The sequence below is a fragment of the Carya illinoinensis genome, chromosome 2, assembly GCF_018687715.1.
Source record: "Carya illinoinensis cultivar Pawnee chromosome 2, C.illinoinensisPawnee_v1, whole genome shotgun sequence".
In the NCBI taxonomy this organism is placed as follows: Eukaryota; Viridiplantae; Streptophyta; class Magnoliopsida; order Fagales; family Juglandaceae; genus Carya; species Carya illinoinensis.
In genome coordinates, this window is record NC_056753.1 from 22724448 (window position 1) to 22736348 (window position 11901).

The window sequence follows — 11901 nt, forward strand, 5'->3', positions numbered from 1 at the left end:
ATTTTTGGTATTCGAGTTTGGGTCGAGTTTGATCTTAATTTTACTTAGTCGAGCTGAGCTCAATCATAAATTTCTAATACTTTTCAAGCTCGAGTCAAGTTCGAGCAGATATATATGCTAATTGAGCTCGAGTCCCCTTGTTCGAACTTGGCTTGACTCAGTTTGTTTGTAGCCCTAGCTATAAGAGATCATTTGGATTTTTCATCTCATATCATCTTATTACTATAATTTTTTCAAATTTTTACAAAAAATATAATAAACAATTTAATTTTTTTAAATCCCAATTCAACTTTTTTAAATTTCAAAACAATAATAATATTAAAAAATAATATTCTAACAATATTTTATTCAACTTTTATATAAAATTATCTCATTCCATCTTTGAATCTAAACCCCCTTAAGTCATATTGGTTTTAAGGATGTGCCTATTCTTGTACCAGTTAATCCGATCAGTATTCAGGTTTATAATGCAGTTAGGATTCTCACCTGGGTTAACTCGATCATAACCTGAGTCGGTACTCCGTTATAAAAATTTGGATTTTACTCGAGTTGTAACTAGATATTCGGCTTTGTCAAAAAACTATTTTAGAGATGAGAGCTACAAACAAAAATGATGTCGTTATGAAAATCAAAATGACATTATTTTATCTATTAGAAGTGGACTTGGGCACCCCTGACCGTCAAATTTTGGGGTGTCAGCACTTGCCAGCACTTGGAAACTCAGGCAGGGACACTCATGCTAGGCCCATCTAATATAAAAAACTATTTCTTTAATAAAACAATGTCGTTTTAGGTAAAATCTCAAAACAATGTCATTTTAATATAGGATTTCGTATAAAATGGGAAATCTCCCAGGACCCGGTCGTTGTTGTGACGTCCCCAACTCGCACGTATAGACACGTGAAAATCGAGGTGTCGGGATGATAATAACATGGATCACACATCCCATCGCCAAGTGTCAAGTGTGTGTATAAACAACATGTGTACAATAAAATCACGCAGCGGATAATAAATGTCTTACAACTAAATACCAGAATTTTTGTTTAAATAAAAAACTCACTTAAATCACACATAATAAAATATTACAAGTCTCAAATATTGTTTCAACACCAAATTACAAGACATATAAACTAGAAGAGATAATTTTAACATAAAAAACTCCAAGTCAAAACTCTGGCAGAGCCGCCTCTTCAGGCTCAGCCTCCTCTTCCTCAACCTCTGCATCAAAATTTACGGTACTAAAAATGGTCCCGCAGGTAAGTAATAATCAAAATGCCATAAGATAAAAATATATTACAATCAACAATATGCATGAAAATATGCTGAATGCATATATCCCAAAATTCACATTTTTTCACGCACGCTAAAATTTCATTTTGACTCAAAACATATCATTTAAAACAAACCATTGATAATGGCTCAAACCAAGAAAATCATAGTTTTTCTAGAAAATGGATCACAATATCCTCTTACAAAATCTCGCAATTTTTTCAGAAAATGACCCATATCCAATATCAATTCCAAATTAATGAATGCACCATGATCTACCCTAGGGATCATTCGAATACTTTGGCTCTTGTGCCACACCGCAGGTAACGACTACGTGTGTGACACCTAAACGAGCGATATTTAGTCTCGCGTCCAGTGCATACTTGGACCAGGCCTTCCTCTAGTCACCGCTAGCCTAGGGACCACGGAGTCTACACGACAACGTTACCATATCGTGCGATCCGATCGTCGCCCAGCGACAACCTAGAGGGTGTCACTCAGTATTATCCACTCCCGAGTGACCAGAGGAGCTCCACCTAGATAATACCTCATCTCGGTTTGGGGTCGTGATACACACGCACCAGAAAATCCATTTACACAGATAAAATTAATTTTTCTCAATTTAACACATGTACATGTATGCACCATGCAATGCATACCTCAAGACACAATTTAACCAATAATTCTTAACATCAACAACAAACAAATAACTCCGTCCTCAAATCCATCTGATCCCCGACTCTTCGGATTCAGTATGGAATAACCAACCAGTCATAATTTATTGTAACGCAATAATATATTTAAATCTATAATGAAATTTGGAAAAATATTTACGGCGCTTTAAAGGCAAATTCCTGGAAGATCAAAAACCAATTTTAACTCCAAAAAACTAGTTTGAAAATAAACTACCAAAATACAATTTTTTACACTAAAATGGGTTGCGAAAACAAAGGGATTTAAAGGATGATTTTTCTGAAACGACACTTGAAGATGATGGCTGGAAATATAATTACACAACAAGGGAAAAACAAAGGCCAAGTACACACGCACGGCTTGCTCAAAAATAGGGCACGAAAATGAGGCTTTCAAACACAACTCTGACCCGAAAATACTAGAGGAAAAGGAGGGAAAAACGAGCAAGAAAGTAAAGCCAAAAATAGAGTATGATTTTAGTACAAAACAGAGCATATTTTTGACACAAAACAGAGAATAGATTCGTGGGAAAACCAAGGAGAAAGAAGGGGTTTTTACACCACAATAAAAAGGAAAAGAAACAAGAAACAATGAAGAAGAAAGAGGCGCACTAGGAAACTCGGCCAGACCTGCAACAATGGTGAAAGATCCATGAAATAAAATGCAGAGAAATGAGAGAGAGAGGCTTCAGTTTTATAGCAAAAAAGGAAGAAAAGGCAAGTGAATAAATGCAACTAACCAACTGAAGGAAAACAATGAAAGAAACGCAACACACAAAGAGAAGAAAGTTGTCGGCTGAAAGGAGAAGAACAAAAACTATAAGAGAATAAGAAGAAGGCAGCTGCGCTGGAAGAAAAAAGAAGGAAGAAGATGAAGCCCTAGACATCCAATGTGACACCGTTTTGGGTAAGTTGAGGGGCTGGGCTTATGGGTGATGGGCTGGGTCAGGAATTGGTTGGGTTTGGATCTGAAAAAGAAAAGAAAAGAGAAATAAAAGAGTCCAACCCAAAATACAAAGAACCAAGAAATAAAAAAGGTACAATAAAAATAATTAAAAGCTAAGTAAAAATACTACAACGTAATATTAATAAAGTAAAACATTTAAAGCATATAATAAATTAAATGTGAAATAATAACTAATAACAAGAAAGCACATTAAAATAATTTATACAACTTAAAATCATAAAATGAATGCAGCGAATAAAACATTAAATTTAAAACAATAGAGTCATAAACCATAATAAATAAAATAATCTTTCTACACAAATACACTTAAAAACGGGTATAACAGTTGTCTCCCCTCCTCTCGACCGCCTGTCTCTTTCGAACTTCTCTCTCTCACAGTGCCTTTGTTTTAGTGTTCTATGGCGTTGTCGCGGCAACGATCTCTCTCTCCTTCTCACAGTCACCCATAGTCGGTATATATATGGTTGGTGGTTCACTAGATGGTATTTGGTAACTTGAATGGTGGTTCACTAGTTGCAGTTGGTTGGTGGTTCAGTCTTCTCTACGTGGGTTTTGGTTTTGGAAAAATATAGTTGCAAGCATAATTGTGCATTAATCTGTATATCAATGTGATGTGATTGGTCAAAAAATAGATTTTATTAAAAATAGTGTTAATTTAAACTTTAAATATGAATGAATCAGTATTGGTATACAGATTAATATATGATTATATTTGTATATAACAAAACTCTTTAATTTTTTCAACGGTCATGATTAAGTAGGGGGTGCACTATATTTTAATCGGGGTGGGCAAACAAACAAGTGGGTCAATCCAGCACCTGGCAACTAGATGAGGAGTTCTATCCAATAAGAGAATGGCCAGCCACCCCCCTCCCCCAAAAAATCATGTAGGGGGGAAGGACAAGGGCACCCCTTTATTTATAATTTATTTTTTAAATGTGGAACCTGGTTTTCCAATTTCTGAATATTTTTCAGTCCGAATGCAAATGCCAACAGCTAATTTAAGTACGTAAATTTATTAAAAATAATTTCAAAACTACCATTTATGTGAAATAGACTCGTAAAATAGTTTTAATATTATAATTTTTTTGTTTAAAGAAAAATAATATTTACAGTTATAAAATACATAAATATCACGTATTTCTGTTGAAAATGTGAGTAAATATAAAATTGAAAAAATTAATTTTCTAATAATATATCTTAATTTTTTTTCAAATGAGTATGTAGTACTTGTACAACATAATTATATCTAACATGAAAAATGATATTTACAGTCATAAAATATACAATTATTATATAATTATTTAAAAAAATAAATAAATATGAGATTTACATAAAAAATTAATTATTTTAATAATAAATTTTATTATTCTTTATAAAAATTACGTAATAGTTACCGACTCTACGACTATATATCTAACGATGTATAGTCAGCTAGCATTACTCTGCCTAAAACCCCATTTTAGATTTTCCTCAGTGCTAAACCCCAGCCTGTTTTAAACATTCATGACCCACAAGACTTGGGCTCGTAGCACCAGAATTTATAAGCCGACTAGCATTCGGCGGCTTGTCTGGCGAGGGACATGAGACTGCGAGGGTCGTCTTCCTTAGCTTCCAGGGCTTCACCCGCACTCAGAAACCTACCTGAAGAAGCTTGCAATAAGAAGAAGCTTCAGAGGGATACCCCATCAAAGGCCGAATCCAAGGAATTTACTGATCAAGGACGCTCGAACAACTCTGAAGCTCTTTCAACAGGTAACCCTTCTCCTCTAAACTCTCAGTTCAGAAATCCCAACTCAGTTTCCATCTCAAAGGCCCCCATTCCAGCTAAGAAACGCCAAGATACTATTAGACCAATTGACCACCAGTACATTTCTCAAATTCTGTCGCGGAAGGACTGGTTTGTATTGCTAAACCACGAGGTCAAGGCGAGGAGAATCATTTTGACTGCTCAGTTTGTAGCTAGTGTCTTGCAAAATCAAGAAAATCCATTACACCCTTTGAAATTTTATATCTGGGTTTCGAATATCGACCCATCATTCGCGAAGAATCAATCGATTCGTGGTGTCTTATCTAACACCCTTTCTCGGAAAGGTCCAGTTGTTTTGTCTGTTGAGTTGCTTCAGGACATTAGGAATTCTGGTTGCCGGGTTACAGAAGACCTGCTTTGTGTACTGATCGGCAGTTGGGGGAGATTGGGGTTGGCAAAGTATTGTGCAGAAGTTTTTGCCCAAATATCGTTTTTGGGTCTTAGTCCAACCACGAGGTTGTATAATGCGGTTATAGATGCATTGGTGAAAGCCAATTCGCTTGACTTGGCATATTTGAAATTCCAACAAATGACTGCTGATAATTGCAATCCTGATAGGTTCACTTACAATCTCCTAATTCATGGAGTTTGCAGGATTGGAGTGGTGGATGAGGCGCTTCGTTTGGTCAGGCAGATGGAGGCCTTGGGATATTCACCGAATGTGTTCACGTATACAATATTGATTGACGGGTTTTGTAATGCAAATAGAGTTGACGGAGCCTTTAGACTTTTAGAGATGATGATAGAGAGGAATGTGTATCCAAGTGAGGCTACTATTAGGTCACTGGTTCATGGGGTGTTTCGTTGTGTAGCCCCTAGTAAGGCTTTTGAGTTGCTATCAAGATTTGTGGAGAGGCAGCCTGTCTTGGCTAAATCAGCTTATAATACTATACTGCATTGCCTTTCGAATAAATCTATGGCGAGAGAGGCTGCTATTTTTTTAAGAAATTGTGGGGCAAAAGGTTATTTGCCTGACAGTTCAATCTTTAATATTGTAATGACTTGTCTGATAAAGAGATTAGATTTGAATGAGACATGTGAGCTATTTAGTAGTTTAATAGGGCGAGGCATGAAGCCAGGGTTTAGTACGTATCTTGCACTAATTGAAGCTGCATACAGGACAGGAAAAAGCAAGGAAGGGAATATTTTTTGGGATCAAATGTTCAAGGATGGACTTGTATCTGATGTTTTTTGCTATAATATGGTGATTGATTGCTTGTGTAAAGCCAATAAGATGGACAGGGCATCTGAGACTTTCAGAGACATGCAGCATATGGGAAGTGCTCCTAACCTTGTCACTTACAATACCCTTATTAGCGGACATTGCAAGGATGGAGAGCTAGATAAGGTTCGGGAACTGCTGGTGATGCTTTTAGAACATGGATTTAAGCCTGATATCTTCACATTTAGTTCAATAATAGATGGCCTTTGTCGAGTACACCAGATTGGTGATGCTTTTGAGTGTTTCATTGAAATGGTTGAGTGGGGTGTCACCCCAAATGCTGTCACGTATAATATATTGATCCGCTCTTTATGTGTCATTGGGGATGTTGGTAGATCAATGAATCTTTTGAAAAAGATGCAAGCCAACGGAATAAGCCCTGATACTTTCTCATTCAATGCTCTTATTCAAAGTTTTTGCAGGTTGAATAAGGTTGAGAAAGCGGAGAACCTTTTCATTTCCATGTTAAAACTAGGTTTGCATCCTGACAATTATACATACAGTGTTTTGATCAAGGCACTCTGCCAATGTGGGAGACTAATTGAAGCAAAGGAGATGTTTCACTCGATGGAAGTAAATGGTTGTGTTCCCGATTCTTATACATGTAAACTAATTTTGGAAACTCTGGTTCAGCTAGGTCACTTTGAAGAGGCTCGGAATTTGGTAAAGAGATGTAGTAAGAGTGGACTTTCTTTGTAATCCAATCCTAACTTGTAGGACAGCGCTATTGTGGTTCATCAGTTCATGCTGCTTTGATGACATATGCATCTGTAGACCGTTAGGTTGCTGTCTTGCTTATTGCATCGGTGGAATTAAGTGTACAACAGGTATGTAGCAAGCCATTTGATACTTTTCTACTTCAAAAATTCTTTCGTATCTCTTTAATTAAAAAAAAAAATAAGGTTCTTTTGTATCTCTTTTAGAAGAGTGTTGTTCCCAGTAGGATATGCATGGTGAGTTGCTGATGATGCAGTTAAGCAAATTTATATAACAATGTAAACTTTAAATTTACACTGTCCGGGCATTCCCTTCTACTGGTTTTTTACATTCTAAGTGATATGAAGTTCCAATTTATTGTAGTTTTTAAATTTGGTTGAAATTTCTGAGAGTAGAGGGATGATGAATCAGATTGGCTTGGGTGTTTTATCTGTTGTTCATGCATTGACATTGGTGAGGTGTTAAACATATCAATGAAGAAAAGAAAGGAAATAAAAATGAGATTACTACTAGTATTCAAGGGAGTTGTGGGATGAGATTTTCCAAAGGGTTGATGTTGCGTGGGTTATGCCCTCGAGAGTGGTAGATTTGTTGGGCTGTTGGAGGAAGATGCAAGGATGTCACCAAGTGGCAGCAGTGTGGAAGATGATCCCGCTGTGTATTATGTAGTGTATTTGGTTGAAAAGAAATGTGCGCTGCTTTGAAGACAAGGAACGCTCTATGGCAGTGTTGAAGAACTTTTTCCTACACACTTTATTGCTTTGGTTTTCCGCTATGTACTAAACAGGGACAATGTTCATGAGTTCCTGTCTTTAATTCATCGCACATAGAACGTCCTAGGTGTCTTATGTATATTTCCTGTGTAAGCTTTGCCTATTTTCTGATTAATAATATTTTTCTCTTACTTATCAAAAAAAAAAGGTATTCAATCTTTACCCAATGAACAAAAATGTTCAACTGGATATGCTGGCACTAAAATATCAATAAACTCCATCTTTTAGATTGTCTTGATGCTATCTTCTTTTTTCAATATCAATTTACCCAATTGAAATAGAGTCGTGTTGTTTACAAGTACTCCCTTGCAAGCACATACGATGTTGGCATGCTAATGTTATTGCAATGTGATGTGGCTTGGAATTGTAAAATGTGAAGAATGGCTTTATGTTGTTTGGTGACCTTTTGTAACACCTCGTTCCCATAGGATAGAAATGTTACTAACGTACATAACATATTGCCCGGTAAAGAGATTCATATCTTGAAATACCACATTTATTGACAACATTAATTAAATTGAACATAACTGTTTTTGAAAACTTAAAACTGAAAATGTAAAATAAAAACATAAACTAACCCTACGCGTGACTTTTTATCCAAAAAACATAAAAGAACTAAGTCCTCACACTAGATCTGCTCCTGGTCCTCTAGCTTTACGTCCTTACAACCATCATTTGTGACATTTAAACATAGAAGAGAACAAAGAAACAAACAAGCGAACAAAAATGAGTCGAATACTCAGTAATAGTACATCATACCGTAAAATATAACTTAACAAGACTTAATTTTTGAAAGACTCTTCAAACAAACATATATCATTCATAGATTCTCATAGCCTGTCTATTCATCATCAACATGAGTGGAAACATACATAATCATGGTGAACATATAAACGTAAGTGCATAATTTACTTATTTATCTTGTTTTTCACTTATTGTATAGTGAACCACGCTTGAGTCCGTGGCACCCCATAACTTGTCATAACATGGAGTGAAACACGCTTGAGTCCGTGTTTCACTTAACATAAGGTGAACCACACTTGAGTCTGTGGCACCGCATAACATAACTTGTGGTGAACACGCTTAGGTCTGTGTTACCCTTAACATAATTTGTGATGAGTACGTTTAGGTCCGTGTCATCCTTAACATATCTTGAAGTGAAGCACGCTTAGGTCTATGTTTCACTTAACATATAGTGGACCACGTTTAGGTCTGTGGCGCCGTCTTAACATTGCTTGTGGTGAACACGCTTAAGTCTGTGTCACCCTTAAACATCTTATCTTTCTTAATGCATGAGAACTTATTTAATATCATGAACTTTTCTAGCATGGCATATACTTGTAAATGGCATAGCATAACATGGCATATCCTTGCACATGGCATAGCATAACATGACATATTCTTGTAGATGGCACAATATGATCTAAACATAAACATTTCATGGCATATATGATCTAAGATTTATATGAACTTTACAGAACATATTTGATCTAAATGCTTCATGACATTACATAGCATATATGATTTAATCACTACATGAACATGGCATTCATGATCTAGGTACTACATGAACATGGCATACATAATCTGACTATTTTATTAAATGGCATACTTGACTTAAATTACTACATGAACATTTCATGGCTTCCATGTAATTTTAGAATCATACACTTCATCAAACAACAAATTCATTCGTATGAGCATAATGTCGTAGTTCATCAAAGATCGTGAAAGGAATCTAACCTTGAATTCGCTTGTAGCGTAACATAGACAAACATCATATTTTCATATACCATTAGAAAATTATAGTACACATGCAATTGTATGATCATACTCTAATTACCTCTTAGTGCTGCTTTCACAATCTCACGTCGTAGCTCGTGATCGAGAGGAAACTGAAGTGACGATGGCTCTGGGGTGGCTGGGAGTGACCGGTGACGCCATTGGCTGGAAGGGAGTGGGTTTGACGGGATTGGGCTGGTCGGCACTTTCTATGGCTGTTTCTGGCAAGTTGGTTGTCTCGGTTGGCTGTGAAAGTGGTTTTCTTGGTTGTAGGGGCTGTTATGTTGGGCTGGTATGTATCTATTTTCTCCAGATAATTTTGTGTTTAATACCAAGGATCGTGTGGGATTTATAGATGAGGGAGAGGGAGATGCCGTGAGTCTTGAGGAGAAATTGGATAAAGTCTAGAGTTGAGAGTTTGAATTCAATTCGGGGGTCGTATTCAAACTGAAATGAAAACTAACGGGATAAAATTTTGGAATAGGGGATGAAAATCAACAACAAATATCATCTTAAAATCTATTTCAAAACATATCTCAAGTTTATAACAATAATAATAATAAATAAAATAAAATCACTCTGGGTCTAGGTGTTACACCTTCTCTCTCTCTCTCTCTCTCTCTCTCTCTCTCTCTCTCTCTCTATCTATGAGTTGTGACTATTTTTTTTCCTGGAAGCAAGGAAAATACTCTAATGTATGATCTAAGACTCCTGTTTCTCTTACACAGATTAAATCGCTGATTTAGTGATGGCTGCAACAAATCTGGGAACTGTTTTCTAGGTCTGGTGATATTGGACCTGAGAAAGAAAGTGGTGGTCAGGAGATAACCCTTTTGGATGGCTGGGTGTACCATTCATTTATCTGGCTGATGTCTGATGCTTGTTACTAGCATACGAAAAAGCTCCAAATGGACATGATTTGGAGCAGAGAGAAATGTTGCCCTGTTTGGCCCCCATGTACGAGAAGAAAAATGAAGCTGGTTTGGTGGAGCGTATGGCAAGCAATTGGAACAAGGCTGTGTCAATCGAATTTTAGGGCACATCGGACATGTTGGAAATCGAACCGAAATCATTAGGTTTATAAAGGCTGTTTAGACAACATCTTTTCTCTAAAAGCATTTAGTGCCTGCTTACATTGATAAATAGCAAAACCATCTTTAGGACCTCACGAAAACAAAAATCTCACGTGTTCATAGTGGCAGCTAAAGTTTTTGCAGTGATGCCACTTCTCATATCTATCAACCTTTTCAAGGATCGATAAAAAACTGTATAAATTGTTTGACATGTTTGGGATAATCCCCCCTAGATACTCCAAGTGGTGATGTTACTCTCCTTTTTCAAGGCACACAAGCTCCGGTGTATCAGGCAAGGCTGCCTTTTTTTTGGGCTCTAAAAAACATTGTTCTGTATTGTCTTCTGTGAACTGGTTGAACATGATCAAATATATATTTATATATGTATGTATGTATGTATGTATGTATTTACTCATAATCCAAATATTTTTATACACATACGAAATTGACTAGCATAATCAAGATGATGATAGACAGATATTGGTGAAATTTCAAAGGGTCATAATTTAGATATTTTTTGGAAGAAACTATGGAATCTGCCTACTCCAATGGTGGTTAAGATTTTTCTTTGAAAAGCTTGTCACAATGGTTTACCTATAAGAGCAAATTTCTTGTTGAAGAAAGTGATCGGTTCAGATCTCTGTCCCATTTGTGGTCTGGCTGGTGAAAATGTTGTGCATGCTCTTTGGACTTGTGTTGCTGTTGGTGATGTCTGGAGTGTTGGTTGTTGAAAAGTTCAGAAGATGAGTTGTTGGTGGACTTTTTGTCTCTTATGAAGCGTAGGAGTAATATCCTTGATCAAAATGAATTTGTCGAGATAGCAATTGTTATGAGGAAGATACGGCTTAGGAGAAATGCTGTTATATATGAAGACTTGTTAGGCAAGCAGTGGATCAATTGCAAGAATATCAGATTGCCAGAGCAGATATATGGTGCAACACGGTAGTATGAGTACAAGAACAGCTGAACAAGAAGTATGGTCACCACCTGCAAGTCCCTAGGTCAAGGCAAACTGAATGTAGCTATTGATAAATAACATACTCGAATGGGTATTGGGGTTGTGATTAGAAACTCTCAAGGTGATGATGTTTTGGCAGCTATGAACACTTGTGATTCCATTTCAACAGAAGCTCGGGCAGCTTTTACTGCACATTTGTTTTGTAGAGATCTGGGTTTGTCTAATGTGATTCTCGAAAGGGATGCTAAAGTAGTGGTTTATGCTGTTAATAATTCTCAGGAAATTTCTTCAAGTATGGGCATCTTGCTGAGGAAATCAAGCTCTTTATATCTGGTCCTGATTCACTATGTCAGGAGGCACTTCAATCAAGATTTTTTCATAACACACATCAGTTCAACTATTTTTATGTTCTTGTGTGATAATTATTCTGGGGGGTTAAATGTGACAGATCTTTAAACAATTTACCAATTCTTCAAATACTATTTTTTAATTTTGACTGGACCAAAAGTAACGATGCATACACAATTATTTTTGTGATGCCTTTATAGTCATATTTTAAAATGGGATATTTATATAAAGATGCTATTTTTATGAATTATTTGATCATAATATCATTTATTTAAAATTTAGCAATAATT

General features: G+C 36.2%; 1 protein-coding gene across 3 annotated transcripts; it reads left to right on the top strand.

The window, feature by feature from the left end:
* The first annotated feature begins 4385 nt into the window (after positions 1 to 4385).
* LOC122300376 (putative pentatricopeptide repeat-containing protein At3g16890, mitochondrial) lies at positions 4386 to 10700 on the top strand. 3 transcript variants are annotated; one of them, XM_043110982.1, is made up of 3 exons: positions 4386 to 6787; positions 9301 to 9524; positions 9961 to 10700. In XM_043110982.1, exon 1 carries the CDS (start codon positions 4512 to 4514, stop codon positions 6657 to 6659), a length of 2148 nt encoding a protein of 715 aa, XP_042966916.1. In that variant the 5' UTR covers positions 4386 to 4511; the 3' UTR covers positions 6660 to 6787; positions 9301 to 9524; positions 9961 to 10700. The 3 variants fall into 3 exon arrangements, with proteins under 3 accessions (XP_042966916.1, XP_042966918.1, XP_042966917.1); XM_043110984.1 differs by having other exon boundaries at positions 9328 to 9524; XM_043110983.1 differs by lacking the exon at positions 9301 to 9524.
* The last annotated feature ends 1201 nt before the right edge of the window (positions 10701 to 11901 follow it).

What these genes read in the sequence shown, in the direction of transcription:
- LOC122300376 (XM_043110982.1), top strand. Translation starts at nt 4,512, where the DNA reads ATGAGACTGCGAGGGTCGTCTTCCTTAGCTTCCAGGGCTTCACCCGCA.